The sequence below is a fragment of the Somniosus microcephalus genome, chromosome 1, assembly GCF_052327205.1.
Source record: "Somniosus microcephalus isolate GS21.2 chromosome 1, FLI_Smic_1.0, whole genome shotgun sequence".
Lineage (NCBI taxonomy): Eukaryota > Metazoa > Chordata > Chondrichthyes > Squaliformes > Somniosidae > Somniosus > Somniosus microcephalus.
Window position 1 is genome coordinate 248397904 of NC_140987.1, and position 19502 is coordinate 248417405.

General features: G+C 41.7%; 1 protein-coding gene across 6 annotated transcripts in view; it reads left to right on the plus strand.

Annotated features, from left to right (window-relative positions):
- Nucleotides 1-19502, plus strand: part of ccdc171 (coiled-coil domain containing 171) — a 311057-nt gene that overhangs the window by 65434 nt on the left and 226121 nt on the right. For all 6 annotated transcript variants that reach the window (XR_015078843.1, XM_085991681.1, XM_085991690.1 and 3 more), the window contains one exon: nt 4540-4646. Coding sequence is in view for 5 of the 6 variants with exons in the window: in XM_085991681.1 (XP_085847807.1) it covers nt 4540-4646 (107 nt within the window). In the remaining variant the exon portion in view is untranslated. The remainder of the gene's footprint in view (nt 1-4539; nt 4647-19502) is intronic.

Consider the following 19502-nt stretch of genomic DNA (forward strand, 5'->3'; position numbering starts at 1 on the left):
ACATCTTTGGTCCTTCCAACAGACTCTTTTTGTGCTTCACAGCTAGGGATCCTCTGTTTAGGAGGAATGGAAAAATTAGGCTAGAATGCTACATATTCCTCTTTATTATAAGGTTGGAACATCTGTTTCAAAGTGTCAAGTAGTTCCTACCCAATCCATGCAGTAAAGCCTATGACAGCAGCTATATCCCAGAGAGACAGCGTCCCAGAGAGACAGCCCCGATGCCGTATGATGTTATAAAGTCACTGAGTTCTTCTATTTGGCAGGTCAGCTCAATAAGTAAATATTGTATTCAACTTGTCTCCATCAACTAATTTTCATTTATGTAAGGCTGCAATGCCGGTTAATATTTTGAAAATGTCCTGTATCTGATAAAAGATGTGATTATGATTAAAATGTTTTGTCTAGTTGATTATCTGTCAAATTAAGCTGTTAAGATAATTCATTTGGAAAATATTTTTTGCACCCTATCCATTTAAGATTTAAGCCAATAGACTAAGTTGATAATCACTGATAAAGCTGTCCTATCATTTTAGGCATCAGCAGTATCCCTCCTCTTAGTAATTATTAATGAGACTTTTCATTGTTGCAAGGTCATTCCTAATGTTCTCTGCAAGATTACTGTAAATGCTGATAGGAAAGACGTTGCACTATACGGGAAAGCAATGTCTATATCCATCATGATTTCCCCCCACACACTTTCTGTCTCTCTCTTCAAAGCTCGATCCTACCAGATTCAAAGTAAAGAAAATGCTTGTAACTTTAAAACTACAACCATTCTGAATGGATTCATTGAATTTAAGGAAGAAAAAATTTGCATTTGTACTGTGTTTATCACATCCTCAAGACAAAAACAACTTGCATTTATATAGGACCTTTTAAAATAGAAAAAGGGATTGATGAGGGCAGGTGGCCAAAAGCTTGGCCAAAGAGATGGATTTGAAGGAGGGTCTTAAAGAAAGAGGGGGAGCTGAAGAAGCAAATGTGTAGGGAGGCAATTCTGGAGTGTGGGGCCTAGGCAGCTGAAGGCACAACTCCTGGTGATGGGGTAAAAGAAAAAAACTTGTCGTCTCATGGGAGATTCCTCTTTTTCCTCTAGCCTTTGTCACATTTATTGCCTTTATCAATATTAGTAAGATCAGTGCTCCTGTCAATAAACGGAAGCCATATATGACTAAAATTAAATTAGAGGTAACAAAATATTGTAAATATTACTATAGCCAGTGCTCCTATCAATTTAACCCACTCTTTCTAAGCTCCCAATACTCTCACTGCTTTCAATATCTCTATACTGTGGAATTTCTTATCTCCTTCAGCCTTTTCCTCATGCTATAATCTTCAAGCTTGGCATCAATTGCTTCTTGATTTGCCTTGTATTTTCATCCTTTGCTTCAACCAAGGCGATATGCTTCACTATGGGCCTTTGGATTCTCAATAAATGTTTTAAAAACTTCTTTTAAGTGGATATATGCTGAGGTCCCATTGTATTTATAGATAATTGTTCTTTACAGCATTTTGTTACCTGTAATTTAATTTATTTAGTCAAATACAGCTTCCTTTTATTATAAATACACATCTGTGAAGCTGAATGTCAGCTTTGTTTAAGTAAATGGATTATGATATTTTAATTGAAACATGCACCATCACTGGAGTCTTAGTCGACATCTAGCCTTTTGAGGCAGCTCTTTTTAGCCAGAGGAAGTTTAATTCCCCCGATATAAATAATGTAAGAAAAAAAGAAGCAAGGGCCCAGAAAGAACACCTCCCCACCCCTCTTTCTCCTCTTCTAGAAAACCCATTAGTGACTCACTATTACTGCTGTTCCTAGAACTGACGAGCTCAAGACTGAGGAACCATATCCCAACTTTGCAGATGAATTAGGCATTGACCCGAATTTTGCGGTCAACTGCGAACGAAAGGCACTCGCCGTTCATTACACTTACACTTGCCAACAGACTTTCTATGGGCTTTTGCTCTGGAACTTGCGGGGACTTAGAAATCCAAAACAGCATGGCGCCCTCTACAGGGGATCTGGGACATATGTGACTAGGATAAGCAACTGTATCTCCTTAATCCTTAATCAGAATGGACTGAAATTTGCAGTTGGAGGCGTATCTCCGGAGTACGCCTCAGACTGAGACTGAGACACTGAACCAGGAAATGTAAGTTAGAATATTTAATTTAATGCCAAATTATGTTCAGGAAGCAAAATAAAGGGAGGGAACGAAAGATGGGATTAAGAGAGGGAGTTAAAAGCGACAGAAAGAAAAAGTTTAAAAAAAATTATTTACTTTTTTAAAAATCTCCAATAATTAAAATTTGAAGAAATGGGACTCCACACTTGTAAAAGTTAATTTTCAGTACCAGAGAGGCTGTTTGGCAGTAATTAAGATTTATCATGCCGCTAAAACTTTACTTACACTGGAATGGACAAGTCCTAATTTTTTCTGGCAAGTTTAGTGGGTATCTATCATGTAAGTACCCCAACATCATGCCCTTTTGTGTAATTCAATGGTGAGCCTCTCGGCGAGATACCGGTGTAGCGAAGCTTCTAGAGGAGCAGGGCAACTCTGACGGCAACTTTGTGATTTCTGCGTATAACTGCACGTGTGGTCGCCAGATGTTGCTGTCCAATTTACTCTTCAATAATGGTGAGTGCTGATAGCCTCACCATTACTTTGACAGCAAAATCCAGGCCTTTATCTCATCAAATAGTTGGTTGCAAAGACTGCAGGGAGGGTTTCAATGGAGTGATTTTTGTAGTACAGTTGGAGAATAACTTTTGTCTCTCCGGTGCAGGTGATACCTTGGTATCCACTTCAGATATTTTGTAGTACTTAACAGGATAGAAAGCTTTGGACCCATTCTTGAGCTCTTTATCGCAGGGGAAAGTTCAAGATGCTAACACTGACATAGGTCATTCAGATGGAACATCCAGAAAAATTGCTGATAGATGCGAACCTAAAGGACATATACATAAGGGTTAGGGATTCTTTGTCTTATCTGGTGCCATTTGGGACTTAACTGTTAATGTGCTTGTGTTTAAACCTCTTTGTTATTCAACTCGCCATCTGTGCTGCCTCCTCTGGTTCATAATTGAGATGTAATTGGGAACAAACCTGAGGAAAACTACCAAAATGGCTGGTGCTAAACTTTTTAGTGATAGTACTCCATATGATGTCAGAGAGTCAGTTTTATGAGGAGGTTCAAAGAGTGAGGATGATCATGCTTAAAGTAGGTAATTTAACATTTTACTTAAAGTTACAATGTATTTTCCCAATAATCTCTCAAACATTTTTAAACACTGAAAATAGCAGTAGCATCTGTGGGTGTATCACTAGATCTTGTTTCTTCCCTAGTGTTGCATGAATATTACTGGTTAAATTCAGCTTATTCTGAAATCTCAACTGATCCACAGCACACTGAAGCAACACAATTACCGCTTTCTGAAATCATAACTGGGCATTATAATGCACTCCACCCATGCATACTTCATACTTAGAAGAAAATTGCCGTTGCAATTTTTTTCAGCTTGTTCAAGTGAAATATATTTAGGAAATTTATGTTGACAATAACAGAGGATCAGACAATGAGCAACTGATTGATTCAAATTGGGTTTAGGCCATATGTGCCAAAAGAGCACAAAGTTGTAACTTCCTCTGACCATCTGTTTATTTTGCATAATATAAACAATTTTTTTCTTGCCCCATTCATGAAAAATAGCTGTTTCTCATCAGGTTAGGTTGACTAAACAGATTGGCAATGCAAAGTGTGAACATTGCAAATCAGAGATGCAATATCACAATGGATATTTGATTCCCAAAGATACAAAATTACAAGAAAATAATTGGAATTATATAATTTCTAGCATTTTCAGGGTGACATTAACATAGATCAGAGGTTAGACTGAACAGTTGCTGGGCAACTGAAACCACACTGTAGTGTACGGTGATTGGAGGTTAGGACTCTATGTCATCGTCTCTATATCTGTGTTCTCATCGGTACATCTTGAAGTAAATTAAATACTTTATATAACAAATTCCCACAGAGATTAAAACTTTGTCTGAGTAGCCTATTATAATATGCAATAAATAAATACTGTAAATGAAACAATAAATAAAATCCACCATTAGACAATTTCTCTCGTGTACCCCCAGATGTACGTGTACCACAGTTTGGGAACCCCTGACGTAGATATATTACATTCTGGTGAATAGCTGCAAAGGAAATGAGAACAATGGATGGTTAGCAGAACCTGACCATTTAAATATTGGCTCTGTTTTGTGTGTCATGCTTGTTGTGCAAATCTTGTTCTACCGTACGCTCTGTATAACTTCTGACCTCATTAAGTATGCAATATCTCCCTGTTCAGTAAATCTATAAATGCACTGTAGAGATCATATATTGACTAATTTTGTAAGTTGTTTGTGAAATTTAGTGGTTTTAGGCGTAGTATCTACTTTCTGGCTGAGGATTCTAGCTGTGGTATTATAATACAATATTTAAAAGCTTTACTTGTCTCCCCTTTTCCTTCTTTAGGCAATTGCAAGGACAAAGAAAAACCCTTAAGCCCCTCTGTCGTCCTTGAGAATTTGAGACATACCTTGACAGATTACCAGAGCAGGCTAGGAGACACATCTAATGAGGTAACACTTGCACTGTTTGGTGCCTAAGATACAGCCCTTGGCCTGCAGCAGTATGTGCTACCCACTCATTACAAAGGTCATGGGAGATTGCAGTGACCACAGGGAGTCCACGATTGACAGCTTTGCAGATACCTATGGTGTTTGAGGAAACAACATAAAATGTGGCCATAGTGTATAATCCAAGAAAAGTAAACCACCTTACAGGACCACACCATCAATTTAGAAAATCTTTGAAGAAGTTGTTAAACACCTTACTGGATTCTAATGCTTATTTTGAGGATAGGGTGCAAAAACAATATTTTGATGCTTCATTGCCCATTTGCTCAACTGGCTGTAAGTAGACAGGATTGTAACTACATGTTTATGAGAAGACTATCTAACAATTCACATTCTCTTGAAATGCTTACTGTAAAACGATAGTTACAAAGTTAGTGTGTAAATTGTCCCACTGTCTTTCTGGAGATTGTTAATCAAGTAGCTCAAATGTTGTGCTCGCCGTATCTTTGCTTTGAAAAGTACAATTAAGGTTGTTTTCTCCACTTGTGAGAATTTCAAGGGGTATTGAAAACTGTTAGATAACTGAGGAAATAATTACATTTCTAACAGGTCTAAAAACCTTTTGACCCTTCCACATGAGGAATGTGGAATAGTATAGTGAATACTTTATGAAAATTCTGCCGAGGCTGAACCAAGAGACTTCAAAGTAACTAGGAACATGTTACCCATGGTGAATTGTTACCAATGAAGATAAATGTCACATGATCCCCAGCAGCGCGGAGGGATTGACACAGCAGGCTTTGGCTCAGAAATGTTCTTAGTTGTGAAACAGTGCCAGAGCCGGCAGAGAGGAGACTAGGAGGGTGGCTCTAGAGAAAGCAAAAGGGAATAGTTTGACAGAAAGAAGAATGAACTGTCAGAGAAAATAAATCGCAAGCTGTGGAGTCTAACTGATGATCTGCCACTAGACATCCAAGTACAGCGGCATGTGACTGACCCCACAGTTGTGTCGCAGTGTGCCAGGGACTGATTCATGCTGCAGTAGAAATAAAAAGACACTGGTATCAGCTACTATTGCAATAGATAAGATTTTTAGAGCATTTTGAACGACACAAAGCTGGGTGGGCGTGTGTGCTGTGAGGAGGATGCAGAGAAACTCCAGTACGATTTGGACAGGTTGGGCAATTGGGCAGATGCAGTATAATGTGGATAAATGCGAGGTTATCCACTTTGGTGGCAAAAACAGGAAGGCAGATTATTATCTGAACAGCAATAGATTGGGAGAAGGGGAAGTGCAACGAGACCTGGGTGTCCTTGTGCACCAGTCGCTGAAGGTAAGCATGCAGGTGCAGCAGGCGGTTAAGAAGGCAAATGGTATGCTGGCCTTCATAGCGAGAGGATTCGAGTACAGGAGCAAGGATGTCTTGCTGCAGTTGTACAGGGCCTTGGTGAGACCACACCTTGAGTATTGTGTGCAGTTTTGATCGCCTTATCTGAGGAAGGATGTTCTTGCCATGGAGGGAGTGCAACGAAGATTCACCAGACTGATACCTGGGATGGCAGGAATGACGTATGAGGAGAGATTGGGTCGATTGGGCTTATACTCGCTGGAGTTTAGAAGAATGAGAGGGGATCTCATTGAAACTTATAAAATTCTAACAGGACTAGACAGACTTGATGCAGGAAGGATGTTCCTGATGGCGGGGGAGTCCAGAACCAGGGGTCACAGTCTAAGGATAAGGGGTAAGCCATTTAGGACTGAGATGAGGAGGAATTTCTTCACCCAGAGAGTGGTGAACCTGTGGAATTCTCTACCACAGAAGACAATTGAGGCCAATTCATTAAATATATTCAAGAAGGAGTTAGATATATTTCTTAAGGCTAAGGGGATCAAGGGATATGGGGAGAAAGCAGGGACAGGGTACTGAATTTGGATGATCAGCCATGATCGCATTGAATGGCGGAGCAGGCTTGAGGGGCCGAATGGCCGACTCCTGCTCCTATCTTCTATGTTTCTATGAACACTTTTTGATTACCATTCTTGCATTATCTAGTGGGGACAATTTTAACTTTCGCTGATTGTGTAAAACGAGTGATGTTGGATCGGCCGTCTGCTATGCACCCGGCCCGCTATTCCTTCCCATGGAAGTCAATTTCCCAAGATGCACCAGTACCATTTAGTCAGCTGTACTGCTTGGGTTTTGTTTTAGCTTCAACTACATATTTACCAACTCCTATAGAATCGCCAAGCATAACTTCTGGCAGCTGATATAATAATCAATACCATACTAAGGACACTCTCTGGACACAGCACAATTGAAGTTCAGCCAAATTTTATTTCCCTATGTGTGATCTGTTCATCTTGCAATTATTTGCCACCCCAGTTCTTCCCCTTGGTGATGTGCTGTATTACCTAAGTGCCACTTTGACAACCAAGGCCCTGCCTGCTTTTTCACACATGTGCAATCATCAGTGGAGGGCAGCAGAAGGGTACTAATGTGTTGTTATTAAAGAGATAACAGCATCATTCATGGCCATTCTTGTCCCTGTTACTTGACACCATCTCAACATGATCTGCAGGATAGTAAATCTGATGACAATGAGATTAGTGAAGCTCCTAAAAATAACTCTCAACATGCAATGTCCAAGGAGGAAGAGACAATGGAGTGCAAGGACTGTATGCTAGCAGTCTGAGCATTCATAACTGCTAAAACAACTGGCTTTGGGCTTCTGCTATGGAAGGTTCTGCTGAAAATGCTCTTGGGGTTTCCACATTCTTCATGGTGTTTTGATTCTATGCATGGACACAGCACATGTGCAGGTTTTGGAGTTCTGCATCTTAGCTGCCATGTGCTGAAAGTTGCCAGGTGTACTCTCCAATGACCCCACAGTCTTTGATGTTCAAAGCATTGTTCTTTTAAAAGAAGGTTGCCTATGGTCCAGATCCCTGTCCTCATCAGCTGATGATGTACACAAGTTGGCCCTCCAGTTAACAGGTTTCTCTTTATCCTTGTCCACCATCACCTGCTTGCTCATGCTCTGTGTATCACCCACTGCACTCTTCTCAACCTTGCTTTTGAAATCCCCCCAGGGTTGATGTACCTGCATTGCTATTTTGCAGAATTAGATTGGTGGGTGGTGCATGTCATGAGGTGTAAGGTTCCTGTGGGTACTGTAAGACTGAGTGGTAGGTAACTGTTCATGCAATGCATATTTAATATATCGCAATAATACAAGGTTAGAGCTGGGTCTCCTACCTTGGCACACCTGGTGAGGTCATTAAACTTGTTGTGGCACAGCAGCCATGTTCACTGAACAATGCTGTTGGCATTTACATGTGCTGCCACCTCCTGCTAGGCACTCTTGCTCATTTGTCTTGCTACCTGATGGCCATGTGCTGAAAAAAGCAGCTCCCTCCTTTGGTTCAAGTAATATTTCCATTATGCCATCAGAAAATCAGGGTATACTATTAATTGCATGGTAGATAGTTGACGTTGCTGAAGTTTAAATATTACCTTGTATTCCTTCCCCATTGCTAACAAACACATTAATGCTCCTTTAAACTGCAGCAAGTCATGCCTTTAAGGTGATTTCCTGGCCAGTATGAGCAAACACCCAATAATGGTAACATTCGCGCCACGGAAGTGCCAGGCAATGACTATCTCCAACAAGCGAGAGTCTAACCATCGCCCCTCGGCATTACCATCGCCGAATCCCCGACTATCAACATCCTGGGGGTCTCCATTAACCAGAAACTTAACTGGACCAGCCACATAAATACTGTGGCAACAAGAACAGGTCAGAGGCTAGGTATTCTGCGGCGAGTGTCTCACCTGACTCCCCAAAGCCTTTCCACCATCTACAAGGCACAAGTAAGGAATGTGATGGAATACTCTCCACTTGCTTGGATGAGTGCAGCTCCAACAACACTCAAGAAGCTCGACACCATCCAGGACAAAGCAACCCGCTTGATTGGCACCCCGTACACCACCTTAAACATTCACGTCCTCCACCTCCGGCGTACCGTGGCTGCAGTGTGTACCATCTACAAGATGCACTGCAGCAACTCGCCAAGGCTTCTTCGGCAGCACCTCTCAAACCCGCGACCACTTCCACCTAGAAGGACAAGGGCAGCAGGTGCATAACAACACCACCATCTCCAAGTTCCCCTCCAAGTCACACACCATCCTGACTTAGAAGTATATCGCCGGTCCTTCATCGTCGCTGGATCAAAATCCTGGAACTCCCTACATAACAGCACTGTGGGAGTACCTTCACCACACGGACTGCAGTGGTTCAAGAAGGCAGCTCACCACCAGCTTCTCGAGGGCAACTAGGGATGGGCAATAAATGCTGGCATTGCCAGCGACGCCCTGATCCCATAAACGAATTTAAAAAAAAGAAGCATTACTCATGCTCATAAAATACCAATTGTGCTGAACCCAGAAATATAGGTGGATTCAGCATACCTGCTGTCAGGCTCGTGCTAAGATTGCATTCTCCGATATACAGGAAACTCTCGTTGACACGGCACCTAAATATCCAGAATTCTCTATTAACCGGCAAAATTCATACTCCGAAAACAACACCTCAATAACCAGAAATGTTGCCGAGTCCAAGTCTGAGTCTCCCGCGGTGGCCGAGTTAGTCAGTGAGGGTAGTTCTCCAAACTGCCACTACTCGGATTCTTGGCGCTGTCCGAACACCTCAATAACAGGAGTCTGACTTTCCCGCGGTGTAGGTGAGTACCCAATTACTGTATACTGCACATTTCTTGATTTTTTTATTTTTGTTTGTTAAAAATAGAAACATAGAAGATAGGAGCAGGAGTAGGCCATTCGGCCCTTCGAGCCTGCTCCGCCATTCAATGAGATCATGGCTGATCATCCAAATTCAGTACCCTGTCCCTGCCTTCTCCCCATATCCCTTGATCCCTTTAGCCTTAAGAAATATATCCAACTCTTTTTTGAATATATTTAATGAACTGGCCTCCACCGCCCTCTGTGGCAGAGAATTCCACAGGTTCACCACTCTCTGGGTGAAGAAATTCCTCCACATTTCAGTCCTAAATGGCTTACCCCTTATCCTTAGACTATGACCCCTGGTTCTGGACTCCCCGACCATCATAAACATCCTTCCTGCATCTAGTCTGTCCAGGCCTGACAGAATTTTATGAGTTTCGATGAGATCCCCTCTCAATCTTCTAAACTCCAGTGAGTATAAGCCCAATCGACACAATCTCTCCTCATACGTCATTCCTGCCATCCCAGGTATCAGCCTGGTGAATCTTCGCTGCACTCCTTCCATGGCAAGAACGTCCTTCCTCAGGTAAGGCGACCAAAACTGCACACAGTACTCAAGGTGCGGTCTCACCAAGGCCCTGTACAACTGTAGCAAGACATCCTTGTTCCTGTACTCGAGCCCTCTTGCTACGAAGGCCAACATACCATTTGCCTTCTTAACCGCCTGCTGCACCTGCATGCTTACCTTCAGCGACTGGTGCACAAGAACACCCAGGTCTCTTTGCACTTCCCCTTCTCCCAATCTATTGCCATTCAAATAATAATCTGCCTTCCTGTTTTTGCCACCAAAGTGGATAACCTCACATTTATCCACATTATAGTGCATTTGCCATGTTTCTGCCCAAGCACCCAGCCTGTCCAAATCGTACTGGAGTTTCACGACACCCTCCTCACAGCTTGCCCTCCCACCCAGCTTTGTGACATCTGCAAATTTGGAGATATTACCTCCAATTCCCTCGTCCAGATCATTAATATATATTGTGAACAGCTGGGGTCCTAGGACCGATCCTTGCGGTACCCCACTAGTCACTGCCTGCCACTCGGAAAACGACCCGTTTATTCCAACTCTTTGCTTTCTGTCCGCCAACCAGTTCTCTATCCAAGTCAATACCTTGCCCCCAATCCCATGTGCCTTAATTTCTCTTATGTGGGACCTTATCGAAAGCCTTCTGAAAGTCCAAATACACCACATCCACTGGTTCTCCCTTATCTATTTTACCAGTTACATCCTCAAAAAATTCCAGTAGATTAGTCAAGCATGATTTACCTTTTGTAAATCCATGTTGACTTTGTCCGATCCTGTCACTGCTTACCAAGTGCTCTGCTATTACATCTTTTATAATAGATTCTAGCATTTTCCCCACTACCGATGTCAGGCTTACCGGTCTATAATTCCCCGCTGTTTCTCGACCACCTTTTTTGAATAGTGGGGTAACATTAGCTACCCTCCAATCCATGGGTACTGTTCCAGAGTCTATTGAGTTCTGGAAGATGACCAGCAATGCATCTACTATTTCTAGGGCCACTTCCTTAAGTACCCTGGGATGTAGATTATCAGGCCCTGGGGATTTATCGGCCTTTAGTCCCATCAATTTTCCTAACACCATTTCCCTACAAATACTGATTCCTTTCAGTTCCACCCTTTCATCAGGCCCTATGTTCCCCGGCATCTCTGGGAGGTTATTTGTGTCCTCCTTTGTGAAGACAGAACCAAAGTATGAATTTAGTTGGTCTGCCATTTCTTTGTTTCCCATTATAAATTCCCCTGATTCTGACTGTAAGGGACCTACGCTTGACTTCACCAATCTTTTTCTCTTCACATATCTATAAAAGCTTTTACAGTCAGTTTTTATGTTCCCTGCTAGCTTACTCTCATATTCTATTTTCCCTTTCTTAATTAATCCCTTTGTCCTCCTTTGTTGAATCCTAAACTGCTCCCAATCCTCAGGATTATTGCTTTTTCTGGCCAATTTATATGTCGTCTCCTTGGATCTTATGCTATCCCTAATTTCCCTTGTTAGCCACGGTTGAGTCACCTTTTTTGTTTTATTTTTATGCCAAACTGGGATGAACAAATTCTGTAGCTCATCCATTCGGTCTTTGAATGTTTGCCATTGCCTATCCACCGTCAACCCTTTGAGTGCCATTCCCCAATCAATCCTACCCAACTCGCTCCTCAGACCATCGTAGTTTCCTTTATTTAAATTGAGGACCCTAGTCTCCGAGTCAACTACTTCATTCTCCATCTTAATGAAGAATTCGATCATATTATGATCGCTCAGACCCAAGGGGCCTCGTACAACAAGATTGCTAATTAATCCTTTCTTGTTACATAATACCCAGTCTAAGATGGCCTGATCTCTGGTTGGTTCCTCGACATATTGGTCCAGGAAACCATCCCGTAAACACTACAGGAATTCCTCCTCCACAGTATTGTTACTAATTTGGTTGGCCCAATCTATATGTAGATTAAAGTCACCCATGATGACTGCTGTGCCCTTATTGCACGCTTCTTTAATTTCCCTTTTAATGCCATCCCCAACCTCCGCCTTACTGTTGGGAGGTCTATATGCCACTCCCACTAATGTTTTTTTCCCCTTAGTATTTCTCAATTCTACCCATACAGATTCCACATCATCAGAGCTAATATCCTTCATTACAATTGTATTAATCCCTTCTTTAACCAGTAATGCTACCCCACCTCCCTTTCCTTTTTGCCTATCTTCCCTGAATATCGAATACCCCTGGATGTTGAGTTCCTGAGTTCCTAGTCTTGGCCATCCTTGAGCCACGTTTCCGTAATCCCAACCAAATCATATTCGTTTACCTCTATTTGCGCAGCCAATTCGTCCACCTTATTACAAATGCTCCTCGCATTAAGACACAAAGCCTTCAGGCTTGTTTTTTTAACGCACTTAGACCTATTAGAATTATTATTTACTGTGGCCACGTTTGATTTAAACCGTTGATTTCTCTGACTGCCACTTTTGTTTTTCTCCTTCCTATCTTTTGCTTTTATCCCTGTTTCCCTTTCCTCTGTCTCCCTGCTCAGGTTCCCAACCCCCTGCCATTTTAGTTTAAACCCCCCCGAACAGTGCTAGCAAACCTCCCCGCAAGGATATTTGTCCCGCTCTGGTTCAGGTGCAACCCGTCCGACTTGTACAAGTCCCACCTTTCCCAGAAGCAGGCCCAGTGATCCAGGAAACTAAAGCCCTCCCTCCTGCACCAACTCTTTAGCCACGCATTCATCTGCTCTATCCTCCTATTCCTATACTCACTAGCACGTGGCACCGGGAGTAATCCAGAGATTACAACCTTTGAGGTCCTGCTCTTTAATCTGCTACCTAGCTCCCTAAATTCTTGCTGCAGGACCTCATCCCTCTTCCTACCCATGTCATTGGTCCCAATGTGAACCACGACCTCTGACTGTTCACCCTCCCCCTTCAGAATGCCCTGAAGCCGTTCAGTGACATCCTTGACCCTGGCACCAGGGAGGCAACAAACCATCCTGGAGTCACGTCTACGGCCACAGAAACGCCTATCTGTACCCCTTACGATAGAATCCCCTACCACTATTGCTCTCCCACTATTTTTCCTCCCTTCCTGAGCAGCAGAAGCACCCCTGGTGCCAGGAAGTTGGCTGCTGCTGCCTTCCTCTGGTAAGTCATCCCCCTCAACAGTATCCAAATCGGTATACCTGTTTGAGAGGGGGATGGCCACAGGGGTCCCCTGCACTACCTGCCTGCCTCTACTGCTCTGCCTGATGGTCACCCATTTCCCTTCTGCCTGTGCAGCCCTTACCTGTGGTGTGACCAACTCACTAAACGTGTTATCCACGACCCTCTCAGCATCGTGAATGCTCCAAAGCCCATCCATCCGCAGCTCCAGCGCCGCAATGCGGTCTGCTAGTAGCCGCAGCTGGATGCATTTCTGGCACACGTGGTCATCAGGGACACCGGCAGTGTCCCTGAATTCCCACATAGAGCAAGAGGAGCATAACACGGGGCTGGGCTCTCCTGGCATGACTTACCCTTTAATTAATTTAAATTAATTCACTATCACCAATTAAAGATAAACTCTAAGGCGCTTGTATGGTTCACCAACAGTCCCTGCTACACCAGAAAAGACCTTAGCAACTATAAACTACAGAGTTAAAGTTTAAAAAAATAGCCTCGGTAGATAACCCTCTCCGTCATCCGGAATTTTTAATCAACCGGCACCATCCCGGTGCCGGATACCAAAGAGTTTCCTGTACATCCACATAGAAGGTCAACACCAAAATCAGCTGTATTGTACTGTTTGCCATGACTATCTATTGAGTAAATGGCTTGTGCCTAATATATATGATATTTCATAAATTAAATAGTTCTGGTGGTAGCAGAGAACATTTTGTAATTAACTTCTATTCATTCCAACTTTCTCGCGAGTGATTCTACATCTCTCTTCTCTCTAGCCGTGACACTTGTAAGATATTGACTCCGTCTTCGGAGCCCACAGTCAACCCTAGCTTCGTGACACCTGCCAATTTAACTGGTTTGCACAAGGACTGCAAACCCTGGTCATTTATATATACTGTACCAGGAACAAGATGGGCCCTAGCAAGGACTCTGGAGCATCCCAATCAATATCTTGCCCCACTTCAAACTAACTTTACTTATGACAACTCTGCTTCTTTCCAGTTAGTTACTAATGTGTATCTATGTCTTATTATGTTTTTGAGTCTTTTTAAACTACCTTACCCTTGATTATTGTGGTTCTCCTATCTTTGATCACTCATTGGTGAGTCCCAGCTTGCCATATCTTTTTGAGAGAGCCTTTCTTTGCCTTGAGATCTAGGCAAGTGGGATAACTGAACAGAAAATCTTGCCTGGCAATTGCTTTTAGCTTCTTCATTTATTGTGTGTGTCTGGTCTTTGAAAGTGGTAGAGTATCACCTCAAATCTTATCAAACAAATATATTTTTGGAAAAGATGAACAAGCACATAAATAATAGCATATAATATATTTATAAGTTGACAACATTTCACCTAACTCGAGTGGGCAAAATAATAAGATTGCAACTCTAGGAAGTAAATTATTCACCGGGATTCTGTTCCTTGAATTTCTTACCACTGTGGAAGCTTAATTCATCTGCACTGTTTCTTGGAAATTGAAACTGATTTTTCTCTCTCGGGTGTTTCAAATGATTTGTTCATTTCAAACTGACTCTGGGTGGTAACTCAGTTGTGAGTCACTGAGTTTATCGCTCGTCAGTGAAAGTTTAAAATCTACCTTTTGATTTCAACAGAACAGCTCTTTTTTATATCAAAAAAAGAATTACTGGGACCTACTGGATTTTGAATATCCAAATTGCACATTAGATTTAACAAGGAACTGAACCAATTACAATTCATTGTCCAATTTAGATTTTTTTTCTCTCTGTCATCGTATCTACTTTTGATATCTACAGGGCTTAGCATATTAATGTGTCTCTTATGTGGTACTTTTAACAAAAACCCTCTTGAAGTCCAGATACAATAGATCAAATCACTTTCCTATCACTTCGACATGCCACTTGCTGAAGACAAAATGTCCACAGTTGGTCAGGAAAAATCTACCCCTTCCAAAGCTATGTTGGCTGTCATTTATCATATTATTTTCATATTGGTACTATTTCCATTTCTCCTTTTGATTATTGTTTCCATTAGCTTTCTAATTATTTAGATCAGTTCAATAGACATGTAGTTGTTTGTGAATATAGGAACTACATTCACCTGGTTCCAGTTTATTGGGACCTCCCCAATATTCATCAAGCCTGTCAACTTGACTGTCAATATTTCACATATCTTCTTGTCTCTCTGAGACATAATCCATCTGTCCTGGGGAATTTCAGTTCCTTCAGCCTATCAAGAGCTTCTGCATTTCTAATGTCAAAGTCCTGAAGTACACACAACTGGTGTTTGCTGTTGGATATTGTTAGTACCCTTCCTGGTAAAAATCCTCCAAGGAGTAGTCATTTAACATGTTTACTGTCTCCTGTTAATATTCATTTTCAACCTTGTGAATCCCTTTGGGCTTTGAGTTCCTCCTTGTAGTCTTTCGCTTTTATAGTGTTGAAATAATTTTATGTTGCGTGTTTTCTGATACAGTATATCCTGGCACCCGCATTTCTTTTATAAACCTGCCTATTTATAGTCCTGTTCTATGCCCAGTGGTTATCTCTCCCATCTCTCTACCTGCTTTGTAAATGTCCCTTTTAATTTTCCTGTATTTCATTTCAGAGTATTTTTATTTAGTTCAGCCCTGCCGCAAAGTGTATTCTTGATTTGCATACCCTGCATAATGTTTTTGAAGGATGTCCATTTATTCTAGACCAATTTATCCTTGAGTTTAGGAGCGAGCTGGCTCTTGGGTGGGGGGGTTGGGTGGTGGGGGCTGGGGCAGGAGACGTTGTGTACTATGTTGAAAAATTCAGAGTCCTTCCTACTTGGGTGTTTCTGATTTTGGGATTGTTGAAGTCGCCAAAAAGTATCAGCCTTTTCTCGTTCACACTTCTAATCTCGTAATAAAGTAGTGAGTCATTCTTTTTATTTTGACCTAGTGGTCTGTAAAGAAACGTCATATTTTGTCTGACTTTTTTCTTATTACACACATCTAGCTAGAGAATGTTATACTATAGCTTTCCCAGTGGCACTACTTTAACTTCACAGGTGTCCTTGCATATAAGGCAACCCTTTTACCTTACAAAAAGAAAATACTGCAGATGCTGGAAATCTGAAATAAAAACAGAAAATGCTGGAGATACTCAGCAGGTCAGGCAGTATCTATGAAGAGAGAAACAGAGTTAACGTTTCAGGTTGATGACCTTTCGTCAGAACCCTTTTACCTTTCTTGTTCCCTCTGTCCTTCCTGAGTGCCCTGAACCGGTGTCAGATACTTTAATTTACATCACTCTGGATTAGCCATGTCTCTGATTCATGTGATATAATTATCAGCTACTATCTGTGCCTCTGATTTTAAAAGGTCTGGCATTCATGTAGAGGAATCTAATTTTGGCCCTTGCCTCCTTAACCCTAGTTACCTAGGTAACCTAACACTCCTTGTGAGGCTATATTCTTGACTTGTCCTGTCCACTTCCAATATCTTCTCTTATTATGCATGCAGACCACACTCAGTCCTCCAGCAAAGATCACTGGTTAGCTATCAGTAGTGGTAACACTGGGTGATTTTTTTCCCCCCTGCCCTCCTGCAGAGGCACTTAAATCAATGATAATGCACCAATGGCTGGTTTAACGGAGATTATCTAAAATGGAACAGACTGGGAATTGAACCCAAGGCTGTCTGATCTGTATGGCATAGTACCACGCCATATATTGCAATTACCTAAAGGGTCAAAGGTGGAGGTATGTATTGCCTCTACAAGACTTGGGGCCCTATATAGCGCAGAAAAATTAGTCCTGATCTTTTAGTTATTTTTGATTGTTTAATATACAATTACTTGACTATTTTTTGTCACGAGTGGGAATCAGGCATTTTATGGCTGAACTTGTAGTTTTTGTCAGTGGCAAAAGTAAGTACATGCATGCAACCAGCCCAGGAAAAGGAGTTTGGATGATAGTTTTTAAAATATCTCTGATTACAGAGCAAATAAATGTCTCAAGCCATTTCTATTTTTAAAAATGTGGGAATTTGTGAGCGAATGGCAAGTATTGTTAGTCTGACCTTCATTGAAATGCTCATTTAAACATTAAGTTCTGTGGGCGGGCAATAGAAAGTAGGTGTGAGGAGTGGGCGATATTTGGTGCTAATGGGGCAGTTCGCTTGCTGCCCACTTGAAACTAGCCCAATGTCGTTGTTTAAAATAAATCTGTTGAAATATGCCTTGGGAGTACTGACTTGGAAAACAACCACATTTTATCTTGGTGTATTAGTCTTATTTGGTTGGCTATCAGTACATACTTTCATTAGCGTGAATAAATACCTGCATTTGATTAATGAATCATATTTCTACTACTGACCCTGGAATGTTTCATTAACACAACAATTTGATTGATGACGATGAATAATGTTTTAGTACATTTGTCCTAGATCTGAGTCTGCAAATCGCAAGCCTAAACAGTGAAGCTGTGGTTGTGAATAGGGAAATGGCTTTCTTGAAAAGGCAGTAACTTGGAGCACGTCAAAGTTTCCTACAGGATTGGATGTGTGCATATCTGGCAGAAGGTTACACATTGCCTTCTCCACTGAACTACTAGGGCTTGGATGGATGTGTTTACACCATGAACCCTAAACTATTACCCCAGTTACTACCTCTAGAAAGGATGAATAAAGACATAAGGGAAAAATTGAGGGTAAGGATAGAAGCATACACTAAGTACTTGGACAGCAGGGGAGACCATGACAAGGGATAATATGAAGAGAAGTCAAGAAAAACAATTAGGAAGGCTAAGAGGAACTATTAAATTAAATTATCAAGGAACATAAAACAAAATAGTAAAATATTCTACAGGCACATAAATAAAATAAGGAAAGTCGGGATGGGAATAGGGCCACTAAGGGACGGACAGGATAAAATCACAGGCAGCAATAGCGAAATGGCAGAAATAGTAAAATATTACTTTGCTTCAGTATTTACCAGGGAGACAGAGCAGGTGGACATGACATCGGAAGATGAGATTAGAAATGATATAACCACATTTAATATTTCTCCTCTTTATATTAACTAAACTAATCAAACTCAGGATAAAACCCCTGGTCTAGATGGATTGCACCGTGCATTTTAAAAGAATCTAAAGAGATAGCAGAGGCACAATTACATATATTTAATAATTTGTTAGAAAAAGATGTAGTGCTAGAGGACTGGCGGATAGCTAATGCTATACCTATATTTAAGAAGGGAGATAGAACATGTCTAGGAAACTATAGACCAGTCAGCTTAACATCGGTGGTAGGAAAAATAATGGAATCCCTACTAAAGGAGAAAATAGAAAAACATCTAGAAACCAAAAATATAATAATGAATCATCAGCATTGATTTCAAAAGGGAAAGTCTTGTTTGACCAACCCCATAACAGAGCGAGTTGACAAGTGTAATGCAGTAGATGTAATTTATCTAGGTTTCCAAAAGGCCTTCGATAAGGTGCCACTTAATAGTCTAATGAATAAGGTCAGAGCATGCGGAGTCAAGGGACAGGTAGCAGAATGGATAGCTAGCTGGCTGCAAGATAGAAAGCAGAGAGTAGGGGTCAATGTTCCCTCTAATTTTTTTTGGCGCCGCGCGCCCCCTTTAAGACATGCGTGGTTTTTGTATTGAAAAGCTGGCTGTGCAGATTCCTTGGAGCGCTGCGTGGCCATGCAGCTTAAAGGGAACAGTGGTAGGGGTAAAGGGTAGCTATTCAGAGTGGGGGTCATAAGAACATAAGAACTAGGAGCAGGAGTAGGCCATACGACTCCTCGAGCCTGCTCCGCCATTCAATAAGATCATGGCTAATCTTCGATCTCAACTCCCTTCCTGCCCTATCTCCATATCCCTCGATTCCCCTAGAGTCCAAATATCTTATCTATTTCAGCCTTGAATTTACTCCACATCCACAGCTCTTTGGGGTAGAGAATTCCAAAGAATCACAACCCTCTGAGTGAAGAAATTCCTTCTCATCTCAGTCTTAAATAGCCGACCCCTTATCCTGAGACTATACCCCCTAGTCCTAAATTCTCCAGCCAGGGGGAAACAACCTCTCAGCATCTCCCTCAGCATCTTACATGTTTCAATGAGATCACCTCTCATTCTTCTAAACTCCAGAGAGTATAGGCCCAATCTACTCAATCTCTTCTCATAGGACAACCCTCTCATCCCAGGGCCAAATCTAGTAAACCTTCAACTGTCTCCAAGGCAAGTATATCCTTCCTCAGATAAGGAGACCAAAACTGTGCATAGTACTCCAGGTGTGGTCTTGCGAAAGCCCTGTACAGTTGTAGTAAGACTTCCTTACTCTTGTACTCCAACCCCCTTGCAATAAAGGTCAACATGCCATTTGCCTTCCTAATTGCTTGCTGTACCTGCATGTGTTTCCTGTGCGAG